The sequence below is a fragment of the Podarcis cretensis genome, assembly GCF_951804945.1.
Source record: "Podarcis cretensis genome assembly, chromosome: 1".
In the NCBI taxonomy this organism is placed as follows: domain Eukaryota; kingdom Metazoa; phylum Chordata; class Lepidosauria; order Squamata; family Lacertidae; genus Podarcis; species Podarcis cretensis.
In genome coordinates, this window is record NC_137170.1 from 136619465 (window position 1) to 136641183 (window position 21719).

General features: G+C 44.5%; 1 protein-coding gene and 1 long non-coding RNA gene across 2 annotated transcripts; one reads left to right on the top strand and one right to left on the bottom strand.

The window, feature by feature from the left end:
• The first annotated feature begins 15410 nt into the window (after window positions 1-15410).
• On the top strand, window positions 15411-18816 carry NUDT15 (nudix hydrolase 15). The gene is made up of 3 exons (XM_079983509.1): window positions 15411-15588; window positions 17267-17463; window positions 18204-18816. The coding sequence occupies exons 1-3, from the start codon at window positions 15443-15445 to the stop codon at window positions 18356-18358; spliced, it is 498 nt and encodes a 165-aa protein (XP_079839635.1). The 5' UTR covers window positions 15411-15442; the 3' UTR covers window positions 18359-18816.
• A 20-nt stretch (window positions 18817-18836) lies between these two features.
• Window positions 18837-20014, bottom strand: LOC307220434. The gene is made up of 2 exons (XR_013840877.1): window positions 19881-20014; window positions 18837-19557 (listed from the first exon to the last, which is right to left on the bottom strand). It is a non-coding gene; the product is annotated as an uncharacterized lncRNA (long non-coding RNA).
• Window positions 20015-21719: the final 1705 nt, after the last annotated feature.

Consider the following 21719-nt stretch of genomic DNA (forward strand, 5'->3'; position numbering starts at 1 on the left):
TCTCCAACTCCTTGAAAGATTCCATCAATGGGGTGTCTGAAAATTTTTACACATCACGTGGGAAGACAGGCGAACTAATATCAGTGTACTGGAAAAAGCAAAGATTGGCAGGGGGTTGGACTCAATGGCCCTTGTGGTCTCTTCCAACTCTATGATTCTATAAGTATCAAAGCAATGATTCTTCAATATCAACTTTGCTGAACTGGTCATGCGTGGATGCCAGATTATCGTCTTCCAAAGCAACTACTCTACTCCAAACTTAAAAATGGAAAGCGTAATACTGGTGGTCAATAACAGAGGTTTAAAGACTCTCAAGGCAAATCTTAAAAGAATGTAGTATAAACACCAACAACTGGGGAAAACTGGCCTGCGAGCATTCCAATTGGAAAACATCCTTTACTAAAGGTGTCATGGACTTTGAAGACACTAGAACTCAGGACAATAGGGAGAAATGTGCATGTTTGGCAAACCCTCACCATGATCAGCTTCTGCCCAGAAACTTATGTCCCCACTGTGGAAGGACATGTGGATCCAGAATTGGCCTCCACAGTTACTTACGGACTCACTGTTAAAACCATGTTCATGGAAGACAATCTTACTCGGCTATCAATAATATCAATTTGTGGTGTTCCCTTTTGATTTATATATACAACATTTCGTTTACTCTTTGTTGAGACCACAGAGCAAGACCAAGGTTTTGCCTGGGCTTTGTGATAGTTTGGTGGCTGAATTTGTTTTGTTTGTTGGCATTTTGGGGCTCTGTGATATCTTATGAGACTCGTTCAGTTTGTTGATATTTTAATGCAACAGAAATTAATCCAGCTGGGATTTTTCCAGTGCACAAATGGTTTGTAATTGGGGCATTCCACATCATTTCAGTTAGGTCATGTCACCCTCCATCTCGGATGTTGATTAAATTTGGTGTACACCCTTCCCATATGGTTGAAAGAAACCCCCTTAATTTTTTCCCCTCTATCTCAAACAGTTTTAATTTTATAGCACTTCGAAGTTTTGTTAAATCTGCGTTGTCTGTCCCTCTTGAGACCCTTGGCACAATATACCCTTGTGTACACTTTATTTTTTTTCTCCATAACCAATGATCAGATCTCTTTGAATTTTTACACAGAGCTCAATAAAATGATGAGGATTTCAGAAAAAAAATACACCAACACTCAAAATATTTTATAAATGCCTAAAAAAATATATAAATGCACTTGTAGCCTAGTTTTTTTGGTGGAAAAACTAGGTTTAGAAAACCTGAATTTAGAGTGTGTGGGCATGATGTAAGCAAAAGTTTTTGATGTTGAAAATTATTGCAAAGACATGTTCCTCGAAAAAGAATGAAATTTATTGGGGGGGGGGTCCTTGTAACAAAAATTTTATGATTTTGGTCATCGGAGAGGGGTGGCTACAATCCATAGCTGTAATAGAAAAAAAATAATGAAACAAAGTTGTACATCTTAAAAATTAAAATAATATTGGTTATTGTAGTTTCCCCCCCGAAAGTGCAGGCTTGTTTTAATTTTGGGATCTTTGAATATGAAGTTATGAAAATTGGCTATCGGGGCGGGGGGAAAGAAAAAATAATTTACAGTCAGTAGAACATTAAATGCTGACATGTAAGGAAATAAGACATTGTAAGAAAAATATTTCCAAAAATTAAAATTTGAGTATTACCGTATTTTTTGCTCCATAAGACACACTTTTTTCCTCTTAATAACTAAGGGGAAATGTCTGTGCGTCTTATGGAGCGAATGTGTGGTCCCTGGGGCTGGGGGGGGGCAGGCTTCCCCCGCCAGCCCCGACTATCTCTGGGAGCAGCGGGTAGGCTGCATGCAGCCTGTCTGCTGCTCCCCGAGCTGCTCTTTGGGGCTGGGGGGGGAAAACACAAGGAACGCATCTAGAACACAAGGAACACTGGGCACCTGTGGAATGTGATGACATCAGGTGACATCAAAAGAGGCAGTTTTTCTGTTGTCTTCAGCAGAGAAAGGCCTCTTGAGCCCACTGTGCTCCGCTGTTGAAGAAGATGGCCCAGGAGAGATTCTGGCAGTCCAGCCTCCGCAAAGAAGTAGGTCTGCTCTGCCCTCTGCTTGATCCCCTTTCCATCCTAAGCTCTGCACCATGACCTCCCTCGCCTAGAAGCTCCACACCTGAACCTGCAAGACCCCTTCTCCTTCCCTCTTGTTCCTCTATGGCAGGCTTCCCCCAACTTGGCCCTCTAGATGTTTTAGGGCCTACAACTCCCATGATCCCTAGCTAGCAGGACCAGTGGTCAGGGATGATGGGAATGGTAGTCTCCAAACAGCTGCGGGAGAGGCAGCAGACTGACGCAAGTCCCACGCTGCTGTCTCAGGCTGCACGAAACCTGCAGGCGCCTAAGCCACCACGTCACTCCTCAAACGCCCGAGCCTTAAGAATGGCACTTTTCGCAACCATCCTCACCGCTTTTCACAACCATACTACCATCCGAATAACCTTCTAGGTCCAGTTAAGCACACCACGAGTCACAGCTGGGGGTGGGAGGCAGCAGGCGGACCTTTTGGGGAGCGGCACCTGCACGCGCCCACAGTGCCACCTGGGATTTGTCACCCCTCTTAGTGGTGGCACCCGGGGCGTAGCGCCACTGTCGCACCCCGTCGCTACGCCCCTGCCAAGAAGCATTTCTTCTAGAATCCAGAAGAGCTGGATGTTGATTGAAAAAGCTGACAATTCCTCCTATTTTTTTATAACAGTTGAAAGGAACAAATCAGCAGAAGGAAGCCAAACGCCAGGTGTCCCCGGTCAGATTCCCCCCACCTGCCGCACATGTAAGTTTTCCTGCTTTTGAAACAAAAAAAAGAGGAATAAAAGCGATTTATTCAGATCAAAAGGCGAAATTAATAGTAAGGAATGTGCTAACAGAAAATATTGAAATTACGAAAGGTACAAGACAAGGGTGTCCTCTGTCACCATTATTATTCATAACAGTACTGGAAGTCCTCCTAAAGAGCACTATCACCAAATCAATGAAATATTCAAAGAAGATTCAAAGAAAAATGGATTTGGTTATACTAAACCAAAATTTGAAATGGAAATATTAAATAATAAAGTTAAAAGAAGATTCAAAGAAAAATGGATTTGGTTATACTAAACCAAAATTTGAAATGGAAATATTAAATAATAAAGTTAAAATATTATCAAAAATCTATAAATTTCTAATGGAATTGAATGTGAAAGATGAAGAGATTATGTCGGTGATGATACATTGGGCTAAGGATTTTGGCTATAATATACAGCTAGAAGACTGGGGAAAATGATGGAAAGAAGGAATAATATATCAAGAGTTAGATATATTATCTTGATCTTTTGCAGATATGTAGTGGGGAAGAGTTTGGCAAGCGAGGCAGAATTGGAAGTATTTGTTATCTTAAATGTTTGTTATCTATAGTTTGGAAGTGGATATAGGCTGTAGGGTTAGAACTAGAAGATAGGGTATTTTAAAATAGTACTATAGGTAAGTGATAAAATGTGAAGTTATTTTAAGTGTGATTAAAAAAAAAGATGGTTAGAAATTATGATATATGTAAACTGCTAAAGATGAAGTAAAATGAAAATCAGATAGGGGGGACTTGGGGAAGCCCACTTAACAATGTTTAGAAAAATAAGGATATGACAAGAATTTGTATTGTTTTCTGTTTGTGTTTTTTATTTTTTATTTGTGTTAAAAAATGAATATTTTTTTTGAAAAAAAGAAGAAAATATTCAAAGAAGAAATAACAAAGGATTATAAACATAATCCTAGATAAACAACCAACTCTGTGCAGGGCAGAGCTAGACAGCCGGCTGTGTTCACTGCCTTTAGAAACCTTTGCAACTAGGAGTTTAAACATTTCCCACATTGACAATACTCCCGTTTTGAAAAACAAAACAAGAAAACTGCATGTAGATTGTTACTTCTATTACTTTCCTTGTACTACCTGCTTTAATAGGTCAAGGCACACTATTACTGAAATGTGTTGAGAATTCGCATGTTGCAATAAATCATGATACTATTCTTATGAATGAGTAAGGCCATCCAAACTGCAGGGTCTGGCATGCCTTGGGATGGAAGTGTATTTTAAGAATTAGCTTCTACACACAAATACTGCTCTGCTCTGAAAATCATTTATTTAAAGTTACGACCCATCCTGGTGGTAGCAATAGGTTAAAAGATATTTAGCAAGAGCAAGAATCACATAAATTTTCCTTTTTTACTTTCAGGAAAGAAAATATAGATCCCCACGAATCGTGACTTCGGCAGAAGTGTTAGAAGTGGAAAGGAGAAAGATTGACCTACTGTGGGAGAGGGCACTAATGGTGAGGCAAATACAGTCATACCCCACCATTTTGTTTCCAACAGCTCCCCCACCAAGTAAAAAAGAGGATCCCTCCGTATGGGAAAGATTGTCGAGACCTAAGAGAAGGTAAGAACAACAAAAAGGGTAAATCTCTAGGCGTATGTTTAATTTTGTCCCGGCTTGTGCAGTGGTCATGTGTCCTGCTATGTAGAAGGCAGTCCTCTGTTTGAAGGCAATGGCTTACGGGGGGGGGGGGACAAGCCGGCATGGGTGCAAACACACCAGCATAGTCCATCCAGTGCTCCCCCTGGGGGCTTGCCGTGTGTCAAGCTTGCTACTGCCCTGTGGCGCTGGGAGGGGAGGAGAGCGCTGCTGCTCTGTCGCAGCGGCTGCTTGGGCGAAGACGTGAGATGAGGGGCCTTGAAGTTGCCCATCAGCGCTTAGCACCTGCATAGGACATGGAGCCTCCACCTGCTGCCAAACCGGTTCAAGAGCTGGCCTGATTATATGCTGAAGCCAGACCCACATGCTGGCTAGTTCCTGTCCAGATGTGCCCCACATTCCCATTGTCTGGGCCAAGTGTGGTGTTATGTAGTGAAGTTTCACCCTGGGCCAGCAGGGGGATACTGTATATAGTTTTCACTCAGGTCTGTAGATAGTTTTCACTCAGGTCCATGTCAGTTATTTTAGGCGGGAAACTCTGGGCTGTTGTTGCTACAGTGTTGACAGCCGGCTGCCTATAAAAGCAGGCCAGCTGAGCTGTTTGCAGTCAGTTCTATTCCAGCTTACAAAATAAAGAGTTACTTGGAGAAATCGCTGTGCCGTCTGCTATGTCAACCCACAACTTAACAAGTGGCACGCAGCACAAGAGAGGACAAGGTTAAATGAAGCAGACAGGTAACGGTGCTCTTTCCTTTTCTTACTTTTCAGCCTGAGGAAAACTACTTCTCGCATGGGGAGTCCCCAGGCTTGGGAGCCCAGCATGCTGTTAATCAGGACAACTGAGCAAGGAAGAGGGAGGAGGAGTGGAAGGGGACAAACCTCCTTCTTGACACTCCCATGCCAGTTGCTCCCTGACACTTGCCAAGGAAAGGAAAGGGGCTGGTGTGAACGCTTTGTGGAATGGTGGGTTGACCTGAAAGCTTGGCAATACCCAGTTAGTTATGGTGATGCTAAAAATATATTTCTGTGTACTGCGTTCTGAGACAAAGAAACAGGCAGAATGAATTCTCTTAAATGAGGCTTTCCCCCTTTCTTCCTAAAGCCTTAGGATTAAATGCAAATTACATGTGTTTACATTTCCAGTGTTTTAATAATTCTGAAGCTGTGATCTATTAAAGCTGAATTGTTTAGGTAAAAAAATAAGTCAGATGGATTGATTCTATGATTCCAGTTCCATGGAAATCACTTGAGGCTATATTTCTTCTATTTTAATTATTATATTATATTTTTCATATGCCACCCATCCAACTGGGTTGCACCAGCTCCCATCTGGGAAGCTCCCATCAAAATATTAATAACACAATGAACCGTCAAATTACCCTTTTGCTCTTTTTCTATAGGAAATGAGAAAGGAGACAAAAGAACAGCCTCCAAAAGAAGCACTAGGTAAGGTATCTTCTTGTATCAAGAAGATCTACATTGTGATCTACAGTGGAACCTCGGAAGCTGAATGTTTCGGCTCCCAAACTCTGAAAAACCAGAAATGCTTCCGTTTTCAAACATGCCTTGAGGCATGTTTCTCTTTCTGAATGGAGCTTGCTGACCACCCCATTGAGTCCCAGTTTTCGAACACTTCGGAAGCTGAACATGCTTCCGGAAAGCTTTAAGTTTGACAACCGAGGTTCCACTGAACGTGGTTGTGGCGTTCGTACGGAGCCCCCGGTCGTCTCACGGACTATTGACCCATACGTACACCACTAATCCGCTGCCACCAACCAGGTCCTCCCCGGTAAAACACTTAGTCTCAAGTCAGGTTCTCAAATTAACAAAGTAGAGTGTAGTTTATTTCAGACACCAACAAACTTTAACTGCATTCCAAACGTTGTTACTCTTTACCTTCTTAGTCTTGTTTTATCCTGTCTCTATCTCTTCTACCTCTCCTCACACAAGAACCCACTGCCCTGTTTGTCTCTCTATTTCCAACTGCCAGCCAACTGCTTTTCCAACTGCCTCAACCAACCAACCAACCAACCAACCCATTAAAACCAACCAACTACCCACCAACAACTCAAACCTCAGGCTAAGCCCTTTTATATGCAGGTAGGCTCCGCCTCCGGCTTTCCTATTGGTTTACATATTAACCCTTTTTCTCCCCCTGCTAAGGTTCCACTAATTCTAGCCCTTAATATTATCATTTTTTCCCTCATCTTTTACTTGGAAATCTTTGCATGCTCTTTCAAATGAGACGATAAAAGCCTCTGGATTATCCTTCTCTTTGAATTCAGGAAAACGCTTGAGGTCTGTCTTAACCTGGCTTTGATCATTTGTGCTATTATTATTATTTTGGTTTTCCACAGATGCCAATTCCATTGTCCGCATTTCTAACTGAAATTGCATCTCTTTTTCCCTCAGACGGTACTGCTCCCTTTCTTGTTCAGCCTTAATTTTATCTCTTTCTTGTTCAGCCTTAATTTTTTCTCTCTCTAATTTAAATTTGTATTCCTGTTCCAAATTCCATTTTTCAAATTCTAAAGAGAGTCTAGGCTCTACTGCCTCAGAAGGAATTTCTGATATCTCCTCTACACTCTGCCCTTCTCCCTGCGGATTCCCATTTTCCTCTCCCTCGGAGCTTTCATAGGTTGGTTCCCTCACAGGGTTTCTTGACTTTTTCACTGGCATAGTGACCACTTGTGGTCTGACAGCGTCATAGAGTCAGTTGAGAGATTTCCCCCCCCCCCAAGTTATTCTTTCTGGCTAGGCTTTCTGTTGGACTTTGGCCTTGAAGCCTTGCACTGGGTCTTCACATTGGCCCTGCACAGACACTTCCTCCAACCACAAGTCCAATACCTCTGCCAAAATAACCTCACTCCCAGATCCAACTTCCCCTTCATGAGCGTATAAATCAATCCTGCCACGGGCATATAAATCTATCCCACCACGGGCGTATTCTTTTATTCCACCATGGGTGTATTTATTTCTCCCGCCGCTGCTGCCAATTTTGTTGGGACTATTGGGACTATTGATCCGTACACCAGCCAGGTCCTCCCTGGTAAAATCACTTCAGTCTCAGCCAGGTTCTCAAGTTAATAAAGAAGAGTGTATTTTATTTCAGACACAAACTTTTACGGCATTCCAAACATTGTTACTCTTTACTTTCTTGGTCTTATTTTCTTCTCTCTATCTCTTCTCCCTCCCCTCACTCAATAACCCACTGCCCTGTCTCTCTATTTCCAACTGCCTGCCAACCACTTCTTCAACTGCCTTTCCCAACCAGCCAACCCACTAAGACCAACCAACTGCCCACCAACAACTCTAACAAACCTCGGGCTAAGCCCTTTTATACACATGTAGGCTCCGCCTCCAGCTTTCCTATTGGTCTACATTTTTAACCCTTTCTTTCCACCCCTGTGCATACAGGCTCTAAACGAACAGGCAAACGTCACAAAGTTTGACAACCGAGGTTCCACTGTGCATGGTTTTGTCTGAATCTGCAGTGGCGTCTCTGCTGCCAAAGGACCAACCTTGACAATCTCTCAGGGGGCAGTTTTACACTCTAACAGCCTGTTGGTCACATTTATTGCAGAGGAGTGGGTGTGCCTGGGAAATGCAAAGGTTCCCTTCCAGGCAAGCCTGTGCCAATTACAATGCACCACGTGGACTGGAATCCATCAGTTCTGCCTCGTGGCCCATGAGGAGCTCCTTCATTCCCAAACAGGCTGCAAAACAAGGAAGCTGATTGATCCTCTTTTGGCTCACCGAACATGGCTAGTGGGCGACAACACCTGCAGGTCAGCTTTTAGAGGCAATGGTGACTCACCTTTGAACTTCAGCAGTATGCCCCTTTGTATCTCCTTGGACAAATGAAGAGAAAGCAGGCCACAGCTCTCTGGTCACATTAAAGTAGGAAGTCTAATTCATTTTCCTCTTTCGCCATCAACAGGCTGTTTAATCTGCAGAAGAGCTTGCATAGCATTTGCTAGCTGAACACAGTGTGATTGCATTTGGGAAGGACGAGAGGGGATTAGCAGGAGGAGATCCCGAGGGCTCTTCTGCTGCGCTAAACTGGTCACCCTTTCCTGCCTTTCCCGGTAGTGATCTCCCAGCTCAACCAGGCTGGCCAGCTGCCTTCTCTTTCCCCGTCAGGAGTGGAGTGATTTCATTTCAACTCAAGCCAGAGGCTCCAGGGGTCTAGAAGGTGCATTGAGCTGAGTCAGTCTGGGAATACTGATTTGCTGCAAATACCTCGTACCCCACTGGTGTTTTAAGAAACATATTTTCTGGCACTGGAAGAAAAGCCTTCATGAAATATAGTCCTGTCATGATTTCATGCTCTTTACTGCAGCTTGTAAAACAGTGATTGAGTTGCCCCCCAAACCTCAGGCTTTTATATACATTATTTACACAATGAGTGCCGTCTGATTGGCTGATTCTGCCTCCCTCTTGGAGCCTGATTGGTCTTTTCCTGCAGGCCAATCAGTTGTTGCATTATATGATCCTACCAGCCTAATAGGCGGATTAACTTCTTCCTGGAGCCTGATTGGTCTTTTCCTGCAAGCCAATCAGTTGTTGCATTCTAGGATCCTACTTGCCTATTGTTCTAGGATCCAAGCTTAGTACATAACACTCCAGCTGAAGGGGCCACAATCTGGTGTTGAAGCAAGACAAAATAATGCTTCCTTCTCCCCCCACCATTTTGTTTCCAACAGCCCCTCTGCCAGGGAAGGCGAAAAGCCAATTTGACCCCTCGTTTTGGGAAAGACATGCACAACCAAAGAAGAGGGAAGAATAAACTGTCTGCAGAAACATGGTAAAATCTACAGAAGGAAATGACTGTTGCATTCATGGGTTTTCATTTTATTGCCCCTGGCTATGGCTGACACAACTACCTGCAAAATAACTGCAAACTTGATGCTCAGAAGTTCCCCCCACTCCTGGCATCACCCAGCCTTGAATGCTGGATTGTTCTTCTGCTACCATAAATTTTAAAAAGCAGAGAATCTAGTCGTTGGAGACAAATGAGCCAAGAGGAAAGCTATCAGAAGAAAGCCAAGATTAGGATACAATATACAGGGGTAAAAGATCTTGGTTTTCTGATTGAACATGGTGATTCAAAGTTTTGTTTTTTAATCAGATAGGATTTAACCCTTTTCTTGTAGTCACCCACATGTATCTCAAAGCAAAGCTGCTTTGCAGCAGCAACCCGTAACAACATAGAGTGCTATATTGTCATTCTGAGTCATGTCTATGCTAGCCTTTCAGATTTCCACCCAAGGAAGAAAAAGGAAAACAACAACAACAAAGAAGAAGAACAAAGAACTAACCGCCATTGAACCCCTTCCCTCCTCCTAACATGCTGGCTATATGCTTTCTTTCCAGCCCCCCATTCCCCAATAATTCCCCCCAGCCCCCGCTACCAACCCCTACCAGTTTCACACTAAACATATCTGAACTCCATGTTTCTCCATGTTCATGTGTAATGCCCTTTAAATGTTTTGGTTTTAGTTTTTGAAAAATGATTTTTAAAGATTTTTGAGTGTTCAGCATTTTGCAGCAGATTTTCAATTGTTATTTGTTTTCTGTACTGTTTAAACCAGATCAAAATGTAAGTCTGTAGGTAGAGATTTAAAGTATTTATTGCTACAACTTAGTTGACAAATTGATGTTACTGTAAAGCCATACATTCTGTTAAGTCTTGTTTGCTTGAAAAACTAGAATATTTTTGAAGTGCACATGGCTTGTTGTGTATTTTAAGTGATTTACCTTTTTTAACCCAAGATTCACCAAGATGTTCTTTTTTAAAAAAATAATAATATTTATTCAAAGTTTTCAAGATTACAGAGAAAAAAAAAGAAAAGATACATAATACGACACAAAAAGCAAGAAAAGAAAAATAAAAAAACAGAAAAATACAGAAAAAAAGAAAAATACAATCATTAAAAAAACAAAAACAAAAAACAAATTGAATCCCTTACATAATCAATTTCCCTTTACTTATTTTCTTGACCTCACACCTCCCATTTCTGTATTCAAGTTCAAATTTTTATTTCAGCAAGTCCTTTCACCTTATTTTTTTTAACTTAATAATTTATTTTAATATGTTCTTATTTTACATTCTCTCTTTCATCCATTTCCTCAGTTCATTTTTGTTTAATCTTCTCATTTAGGTAATTTAGTTTATTTTAAAAACCACTTTTACTTTATCTAATCTTAACTCTCATCCAAACTTATATATCAATATCAATACTTATTCTTAAAGCATTTCCCTAAGGTCGACCAGAATTCCCTTCCACGAATTTCCCAACTCTCATACAAACAAAAAAGAGACAAAAACAAAACAAAAATTCCCAATTTCTATTCCACCCATGCCCCCTTCCCGGTTTCAGTCCCCAACATGTCCATCAGTCTCAAAAAGCAATCAGCCTGGAGATCTTACATCCGAGGCTCTTAATTCTCACGTCCTCTCTGCCAGCCTTTTTGATAGTCCTTAATATTAAAAACCAAATCTCGGGGAAGCTCCAACCCAACAGGATCCACATTTCTTCCAGCCAGATCTCCATACTTGAGAGTAAGGCCTATGGGGTATTCCAGATCTTGTTTCATACTCCTTTCCAATCCAAATGTCTCCAAAGCTCCAACTTCCACTTGGATCAAATTTGTAATCCTAAGGTCTTCAGATCTCCACATAAAGAGCTCTCTCCATCTTTCACTTTCCAATTCAGGCCAAACTTTCAACATCAACTTTTTATTTTCCCTTGTTACCATAATGAGAGGCCTTAAATTGCAGCTCTCCTTTAACATCTGCGGGGTTGCGGCTCCCCCTTCCTTTTCTTCAGGGACAACATAAGTCTCCTTCTCCAAATTCTCAAGGCTCTCAAGTTTCTCTATTTGTCCAGTTAAATAGACTTCCTGTGTCGGATCCTTATCCTTATCCAATTCAATGATAGTGTTTACTGTTGTATCCAAAATTGTAACACTTGTAGCCAAAACATCAATCTGACCTTGCAACTTTCCCAAGAGAACAAATGCTCTATTCAGTTCAGCCTGGATTTTTCCTCCTCCAGCCATTCTTGTAATGTCCCAAAACTCCCTCTAGGGGAATTTTAGTTCCTTTATGTTCCTTTCAACACAATCCAAAAGTCCAGTTAAATTGTAACAACCCTTCTTTTTTTTTTCCCCAAGAGCAAATTGTAACAAATGTAACCGGCAGAAGCAACTGAAATAAAGTCCTCTTTTTACGTCTTGACAGCTAGCTTGACAGCTGTCAAGATATTCTATACTTCATCACCAGGCTCTCGCGGACCACTCCCGGGTCCGGGGGGTGGTGGTGGTGGAACTTCAGCTCCCAGATTTAGTTCTTTTCCTGCAGGTTCCTCTGCTTCTGAATAAAATTTCTTATGATGCCAAACCGTGGAATTAAAGTCTTTTACAAAAAAAAAGAAAGAAAAAACTCTCCTCGACCTTAGTTGACAGGTCCTTTGCTTTAAGTTATTTACAGAGAGGGAAGGCGGACTTCCTGTTTAGACCTTCCCCGATCTTGCCGAATTTAAAAATTTTCCTTTAAAATTCCAATTTCTGTAATACTCACGGGTTGTTGTTTAAAAGTCCGAATGTTCACAAGAAGAAGTCAGCGCTCTCCGTTAACGGCTGTGCGGCTTCACTCCGCGGAAGAAGCAGTCGACTCTCAGCACCACGCCGCTCACCCCGTCCTGCTCTGGAGCCTTTAAAAAGGCTCCTTCGCAACTTGGGGGGGGGCGCAAATGGTGCCCGCCGAGTCCCCACGTCCCCGAGTCCCCGAGTCCTTCACCCGCCTGTGATTTTTAAAGGGTCCCCGCTTTGCCGTAGCGGTAGGACCCGGTCCCGCGGAGCTGGTCCCTCTGAGACTCAGAGGGAGTCCGCCATTAACGCTGGCGCTAACCCGGAAGCCTCGATTCACCAAGATGTTCAGGGCATTATAAAGTTAAACATTTGTGGAACAATCTTCCCATTTAAAACACTGTAATCCTTTTGACAAATAAACTAAATATAATGAAATGCTGATGCTGCTTTTACTGGTCCATCATATTCTTAACATTTCTATTACCAATCTTATCTGACCTCAGTCTCCTTCAGTTCCTTTACATTCTTCTCTCTCTATGTCCTGTCAACAAATGTACCTTAAGAAAAGCATGCAGCAAGCAATGATATACAGAAGCAGATATTTAGCATGATTAATTAATGCTAATTAATTAACATTAATTAATTAACATTAATTAATTAATTAACATTAATTAAGAGGGACGTGGGTGGCACTGTGGGTTAAAGCCTCAGTGCCTAGGACTTGCCGATCATCAGGTCGGCGGTTCAAATCCCCGCGGCGGGGTGAGCTCCCGTTGCTCGGTCCCAGCGCCTGCCAACCTAGCAGTTCGAAAGCACCCCCGGGTGCAAGTAGATAAATAGGGACCACTTACTAGCAGGAAGGTAAACGGCGTTCTGTGTGCTGCGCTGGCTCGCCAGATGCAGCTTGTCACGCTGGCCACGTGACCCGGAAGTGTCTGCGGACAGCGCTGGCTCCCGGCCTCTAGAGTGAGATGAGCGCACAACCCTAGAGTCTGGCAAGACTGGCCCGTACAGGCAGGGGTACCTTTACCTTTTTTAATTAATGTTACTAAGCACAAATAATTGATGTTTCCAGTTGATGTTCTAAACTTCCCTGGGTAGAGTCTATCTATTGCAGAAGGCGAGCCAGGAAAGAGTGGAAACAAGACCCTCTCCTCACCTTCTTCCTTTCGGGTCGGCCTTCCGCAAGGCTGGGCCAGGCTGCGCCGCTTTCCCCAATGCCTTTCAGGTTGCCTTGCCAGCAGTGGTGGAGGAAGGGGGCGGTGGGGGCGGGTCGCCCCGGGTGTCATCCCTGAAGGGGGGGGTGACATTCAGTGCACCATTGCTCCTGACTGGAGGAGGCAGACAGGCAGGCAGGGGAGAGGACGGGAAGGAGGCAGGCGGGTGGGAAGGGGAGAGGAAGGAATTGGGATCGGTGGGTGCGCCTTTCATTCTGCCTGGAAGACAATCGCCTACAGCTGGACTATCAAGTGGATTTAAAGGGTCACTTTGGGGGTGGCGCTGCAAATGCAGTATGTTGACGCAGACCTACTGGATTTAATAATGCTCCTCAGTGAACGCGTACCTATATCTCCCGCTTAGAGGGAGAATCTCTTTTTCCTTTTTTGTGGCCTGGCAAATTTTTGCCATAGCGAGGTGCCAGACCCTGTTTCCCATCACTCATCCAACTCTTCTTCTAACCTGAGTGCTCTCAAGACCTTGGGATTCCTTTCCTGAGCAGACAATTCTTTTTGCAGTGCCCTTGCTCCTTACTATAGGCACACCGTTTGGGCCCTGGGGGTTTTCATGGAGAGGGTCGCCTATTGTGAACCTTGGGCTGAGCCCCCCCCCCCGACATCCTTTGTCTTGAAATGCCGCTGCCCTCAAGTACGTCTACCTTTTCTCTGCTTCCTTTACTTCCACATTATCTCCCTGTCTCCATACCTTTGTAGCAATCTCTACTAATTCAGCAATCCCAATTTATGAGTGCTTAAACAGACAAAGAAGTGAACTTGTAACAACACACCTCATGTGTCACGGATTATATGTATTAAGGATTAAATAGAAGTTGCTATTTGTCAGGTGATTAAAAGGGCAGCTGAATGAAAGACAATGGCAAGTGAAATGATGTCATCTAGACTCGAAGCTACCAGCATGAGTTTGACCAAACTGCGGGAGGCAGTAGAAGATGGGAGTGCCTGGCGTGCTCTGGTCCAGGGGGTCATGAAGAGTCGGACACGACTAAACGACTAAACAACAACAACAGACATTGAAGTGACAATGGACACAGCAATGGAGATACAGCTTGGGCATATCCTGTAACGGGGAGGGAAACCAGTTTTTTAAAAGGAAAATGTAAATGTACTGAATTAAATTAACTTTAATTATGCACATATTGCATACCTCCAGGCAAGCTGCTCCCTCTGAGCCCCAGCCCCCCACAGTCACTAGCCTCAGTCTGGAGAATCCTCATATTGCCTTTAAAGGTTTACTGAGATCATGTCTATGAAAGACTTAAGCAGTCTAGGAAAAGATTATATAAATACAGTGACACCTCGGGTTACAAACGCTTCAGGTTACAGATTCCGCTAACCCAGAAATAGTACCTTGGGTTAGGAACTCTGCTTCAGGATGAGAACAGAAATCGTGCTCCAGCAGCGCGGCGGCAGCGGGAGGCCCCATTAGCTAAAGAGGTACCTCAGGTTAAGAACCATTTCAGGTTAAGAACAGACCTCCAGAACGAATTAAGTACCGGTACTTAACCCAAGGTACCACTGTACTGTGTTAATACGGAGTTATTCTAAAGTAATGTGTAAAACGTGCAGCAAATAAATGCCATGTATTGTTTATGTTTTCAACGTTCATATTAAAAAAAATAGTTGCAAACTAATGTAAATGCATATGATATAGAGAAAACAATTTGAGGGAATCTAATAACAGAAGCAAACAATACATCGATTATTTTAATCCAAAGCAAAATAATATGAACACAGTGTATATTCGCCAAAGACTTCCAGGTGGGTGGCTTGTGTCACAAACAAGCAGTTCAGATTATTGTTTTGTGTGTGTGCATTTGGCATGTTTGCCTCCACGCATCCCCATTTCTTTCATTTACGGATATTCATTTTTATTCCACTGCTTTTCATTGTCCCAGCAGGCAGGGCTTGATGGGCTGCATTTTCCTGCCACTCCCTTGGGCGACGGCCCTCACACTGCTCTTTTCCCTGCCCCGTCTGCGCCTGCGCGACGAAACTTGGAGCCGCCGCCATTTTCGGATCGGGAAAAGTGGAGGGGCGTGGCCCGGAGGCTCACTGCCGATTGGAGCAGCTGAGGCAACGGTCCCGCCCTAATTGGGCCAGGCGACGGACAGCCCCGCCCTTTCCGGTATGGCCTGCGGCCGGGGGCGCCCCGGAGTGGGCGTCGGAGTGGTGGTCGTCAGCCCTGCCCACCCAGGATGCGTCCTCCTCGGCCAGAGGAAGAGCGCTGTCGGCGCCGGCCTGTTCCAGCTCCCCGGAGGACACCTAGAGTTCGGGTAGGCCTGCGCGGGGCGATGACGCCATTCTGCGTCGTCATCAGGCGACCTCCCCTGAGGGGCTGGGAGGCAGCAGGCCTGGGAGGAAAGAGCTCTTGGGGGATCTCATACCTGGTTTCCGTCACTCAGGAAAATCTCTCGTGTCCTAAAAAGAAAGCGAAATCAGGCCCCTATGTCTGTGCAAACTTCGCCTTCTGGTGCAGTCCAGACCTTATTGCTGGTAGTGATTTCTTTGGGAACAATATGTTATATTTATATTTTCCTGACTTGGACCAATCACCTCATCTACCGCAAAAGGCTGCCGTGAAGTTCTATGTTGTTGTTGTTGTTTAGTCGTTTAGTCGTGTCCAACTCTTCGTGACCCCCTGGACCAGAGCACGCCAGGCACTCCTGTCTTCCACTGCCTCCCGCAGTTTGGTCAGACTCATGTTTGTAGCTTCGAGAACACTGTCCAACCATCTCGTCTTCTGTCGTCCCCTTCTCCTTGTGCCCTCCATCTTTCCCAACATCAGGGTCTTTCCCAGGGAGTCTTCTCTTCTCATGACGTGGCCAAAGTCTTGGAGCCTCAGCTTCACGATCTGTCCTTTCAGTGAGCACTCAGGGCTGATTTCCTTCAGAATGGATCGGTTTGTTCTTCTTGCAGTCCATGGGACTCTCAAGAGTCTCCTCCAGCACCATAATTCAAAGGAATCAATTCTTCGGCGATCAGCCTTCTTTATGGTCCAGTGAAGTTCTATAAGGAAGTATAAAAGGTCCGCAAAGGGGGACGTGGTGCTTGTCTCATAGGCATCGCAGTTTGGTTCCTTTCACCAGACTGATGCACCTTAGTACTATGAAGGGTCATGCCTTCTGCATCCCCACTTTCAAATTAAAGGTAAAGGGACCCCTGACCATTAGGTCCAGTCGTGGCCGACTCTGGGGCTGCAGCGCTCATCTCGCTTTATTGGCCGAGGGAGCCGGCGTGCAGCTTCTGGGTCATGTGGCCAGCATGACGAAGCCGTTTCCGGTGAACCAGAGCAGCGCACGGAAATGCCGTTTACCTTCCCGCCGGAGTGGTACCTATTTATCTACTTGCACTTTGACATGCTTTCGAACTGCTAGGTTGGCAGGAGCTGGGACCGAGCAATGGGAACTCACCCCGTCATTGCGGGGATTAGACAATTTCATGGAGGATAAGGCTACCAAGAGCTGCTAGCCATGATGGCTATGCTCTGCCTCCATGGTCGCAGGCAGTTTGCTGCTGAATATTAGTTGCTGAAAATTACAGGGAGGAGGAGTCCTATTGCGCTAGTTGGTCACTGAGAACAGAATGAGCCACAGACTCTTCTTATGGTATATTTATATTTAATCACCTGACTGGACTGGATGACTTCTTCCCCCTGCAAACCCAATAGAATTGGTCACGGCCAGTTGCTTGAGTGCAGGGGAAACACACCCCCCCCAAATTTTAAATGACCTAATGGAGCCATGTTTTTCATATCTTTGATTCTTTTGAGCCCCCTCTTCACGCCTATATTGTCCCTTAAATGGGGGGTGGGGAGGTGGAGGGCAAAGCCATTCAATTATTGTCTTTCATGCGGCTTCATGGCTAAGAAGCTGGGCTCTTACTTCAAGCAAATAGAACTGATTCTTGCCTTCTCAGTAGAAATAGTATTTCTTTTTTCTCTTTGCTTTTTAGTGAAAGCTTGGCAGAATGTGCAGAAAGAGAGGTTTTGGAAGAGACAGCCTTGCACCTAACAAATGTTCGCTTTGCATCAACTGTAAATTCTGTTAGTCTGAAGGATAATTACCACTATGTAACTATCTTAATGAAAGGAGAGGTGGATATGAATTATGAATCTGAACCAAGGAATCTGGAACCTGATAAAAATGAAAGTAGGATATCATATTTTTTACTCTTCAGTGAGCATTAGGCAGTTTCTGTAACCACATTCTCTGCATAGTATTAATATAATATTATATTTTTCTTGTATCATGTATGAAAATGCTGTCACACTGATTTTTTTACTGGTTTTGGTGAGATTTAGGCTGCGACCTTATAAAGTATTACCTTGGGAGTAGACTAGGGTTGCAAAAAAGAGGACAGCCCAAGATGGAGAAAGAGGGGCACAGATGCGCAGGGCCGCTGCTGCACCCGCATGCCTCTTTCGCCAGCTTGGGTTGGCAGTGGCTGGGCATGCAGACCACCTGCGCCTCTTTCCCTGGTTCAGGCTGGCAGTGGCCATGGCATTCAGAGCAGTGGTTGCACAAGAGAAAAACAAATAACTCCTAAACCCAGACATTTCCTTTAAAATGTAAAAATCTCCCCAGATGGGCATGTTTGCCCCCCAAAAGAGGACATGTCTGGGATTACCCAGATGTATGGCAACCCTAGATTAGGCTCTATTGTTTCCAAGATGGGATGGCATTTTGATGGGGACCCCATTTTGTGGATGCTGCAAAATACTTGCACGCATGAGTGGCACCAAGTACACAATAAACTGGGTGGAAGCACTCCAATTCAAATGCATCCTGACCCTAGGGATGAAAATATTTGGGTGTTAGCTGAGCCAGGTCATAGTTCTGACTTCTGAACTTGCAGTATCTATCATTTCTCTCTTTTTCTTTGTTTACAGGCTGGGAATGGGTAAAATGGGAAGAGTTTCCTTCAGCAGATCAACTGTTCTGGGCTTTATGCTGCTTAAAAGAACAAGGTTACAATCCTTTCACAGAAGAATTTAATCACCTTGTGGGATACACTGGAAATCATTATGTGAAAAAAGAGTGCTAATTTACTACATAGGAAATATGTGTTTTTACAGAGACATTTATTTGTAAAATGAATTCTGTATCACCTGGAAGGGGGTAGTTTTATCTGAGCATGAAGTCAGCTACTTCCACAAAATGTAGCAATAATCCTTGACACTAAACATGCCACAAAAATGCAGCATTTTTGCAATCAGTGTTTGTCTTTTTTGCCTCTACTCTTCAATCTATAATGGCAAGTAAGATTTTGATGTACTAGATATGCACTATTACAAAGCAAGTGTACAAGAGGATGCAGTAGAGCAGCTTTCCTGAAAGCGAGATGAGTGCTGCAACCCCATAGTCGCCTTTGACTGGACTTAACTGTCCAGGGGTCCTTTACCTTTACCTTATTAAATACATGGTTGTTCCTTCCCTACCCTGTGTGATAGCACACTGATTGCTTTTTGCATGCTGTTTTTGATAAACAAGTATTGTGTTGTATGTTTCATGTTGTGTCTTCCTCACCAAAATAAGTTTCTCTGGCTCAATTTGAAGAGTTACCATCAAAAGCGCAGAAAAGTAGTTAATACACAGAGTTTAGGGGACCTGTGGCTTTTCAGGTAGGAGAAACTCCCAGATTTCCCCTTTCCATCCGTGAAGAAAGCTAAAACACATCATCTGACAATGAAGGCTTGAATGCCTTTAGGAAAGCAGTGAGAAAAACTTTTCTGTTGACAATATTTAGGAGTGACACATTACTAGTGACCATTGGAACCCTTTTCCTCTCCCCAAAGGGTTTTCACAGGAATAATAGATTGCTGGTGCCAGGAATGATTGCTTATAGAGGGTTTACCCCACTGCTTCTCTCATCACTATTCATTTTGGCCCCTTCCTCTAGATCGCCCACTCCCACAAGAAATTTCTAGACTGAGGGCCACAGGATGCCACCTATTTTAGAATGAGAGTAGCTGGCAGAGCAGTCCCCATGACAACAGGACATGCAATTTTTAAAGGTGGGGCAGCAGCAGCATCTGACGACCAGAGGCATCAGTCACCATTGCCTTAGCAAAACACACACAGTATTTTTTAAGATGAAGCAAGCAATTAAATATATATATATAGGGCTGCCTAACTTGAGGGAAAAGACCAGAGGAAGCCTAAAATAAGGAGATAAAGCAGTTAACATGCAATGTTGCTGCAAAGGAAAAGAAACGACGCCTGGAATTCCATATACAGTGGTGCCTCGCAAGACGAAAAGAATCTGTTCCGCGAGTCTCTTCGTCTAGCGGTTTTTTCGTCTTGCGAAGCAAGCCCATTAGCGGATTAGCAGATTAGCGCTATTAGCGGCTTATCGGATAAGCAGATAAGCAGCTTATCGGCTTAGAAAAAGGGGGGGGGGGGAGGAAAAAACCCCCGCAGGAACTTGCAAGACGTTTTCATCTTGCGAAGCAAGCCCATAGGAAATTCGTCTTGCGAAGCACCTCCAAAACGGAAAACCCTTTCGTCTAGCGGGTTTTCCGTCTTGCGAGGCATTCATCTTGCGGGGCACCACTGTACATTGCCACCATTAGATAGGCATCCCACTGTCCTACACCTTCCAGGCTGGGATGGGCAATTCCCTGTCCACATCTGCTGAGGGTCTGCATGCCTGTGGTGAACATAAGAGTGATTTTGGAAGATTAAGTGAGGTGGAAGAAGTTAAAATACCTGCTTGCATACCTTCTCTGCAGGCCCAACAACAACTAGGTTTAGCACTAGACAAGTGCCCTAGATCACCCCATTGTTCTGCCCAGATACTTAGGTCCAGTGCCAAGGGCCTTCTGGTGGTTCCATCTCTGCGAGAAGCCAAGTTACAGGGAACTAGGCAGAGGCCTTCTCAGTACTGGCACCTGCCCTGTGGAATGCCCTCCCACCAGATGTCAAAGAGAAAACCAACTACCAGACTTTTAGAAGACATCTGAAGGCAGCCCTGTTTAGGGAAGCTTTTAATGTTTAATAGATTATTGTATTTTAATATTCTGTTGGAAGCCACCCAGAGTGGCTGGGGAAACCCAGCCAGATGGGCGGGGAATAAATTATCATCATCATCACAAAAGATGCCTTTACCAGCTTTACTTCCTACCCGCTCACCACTGAGTGGAGCTGTGGCAAGCACTAGTTGGGAGCCAAACTGGGCTCCTAACTGGTGGCTCTCTCTTCCTTGGTTCTTTCAGTTGCTCTGAAGCTATATACCAGTCCATGGGGGATCCTTTTAAGTGAGGTGAAGTTCATTTTCCTAGACATTTCACCCAGTTCAAACTACACTTTTCTTAGAGTCTAGCAAAAATTTTTTTTAAGGAGTTGGGATGGGGATAGTGCTGTTTCCATAAGAGGACAAAGCACTGGGCAGGGATTTTGCTCCTGGGATGCTGGTGGCAGGGGCCAAGTGCTGGACCATGCAGAGGTGCAGCTCTGTGGTGTGTGGGGAACTGCTGCATGGCCCTGCCCACCCCTGGGGTTCCTGGAAGGCTGGCTACAAGGGAAGGTGAGCCTCAATACTGCAGGTCCTGGAATATGGACAGTTGTAACATACTGCGTGAATTAAGTGGTGATGTTAGTCCTCCCTATCAGTGCTTTTTCTTTCTAAATCACCCACTACTACGCCCCCCCCAGCAACACACCTAACCTTCAAAGGCGAAATAAAAAACTAAGCATATATATACTGCAAGCAACCAGAGGGTGCAATCCAAATCCATGGTTGGCAGCAGTGGAGGTTGGAACTATGTAGCCACTGCCACATCCATAGCTGTCTCTGGCACAGGAAAAATGTCTCTTGCTATGTGATCCCCAGGCTAGCACAGTAAAAGGTAAAGGTACCCCTGCCCGTACGGGCCAGTCTTGACAGACTCTAGGGTTGTGCGCCCATCTCACTCAAGAGGCCGGGGGCCAGCGCTGTCCGGAGACACTTCCGGGTCACGTGGCCAGCGTGACATCGCTGCTCTGGCGAGCCAGAGCCGCACACGGAAACGCTGTTTACCTTCCCGCCAGTAAGCGGTCCCTATTTATCTACTTGCACCCGGGGGTGCTTTTGAACTGCTAGGTTGGCAGGCGCTGGGACCGAGCAGCGGGAGTGCACCCCGCCGCAGGGATTCGAACCGCCGACCTTTCGATCGGCAAGCCCTAGGCGCTGAGGCTTTAACCCACAGCGCCACCCGCGTCCCTAGCACAGTAGAGAGGCTGAAATCAAATCCATTACTACCACAGCGTGACCCAGCTCAGGATCCAGTACTGGCCAATGCAAACTCCCAAAATGCCATGGCAGGGATACAATGATACCTTTGGTTACAGACGCTTCAGATTAGACTCTACTAACCCAGAAATAGTACCTCAGGTTAAGAACTTTGCTTTAGGATAAGAATAGAAAT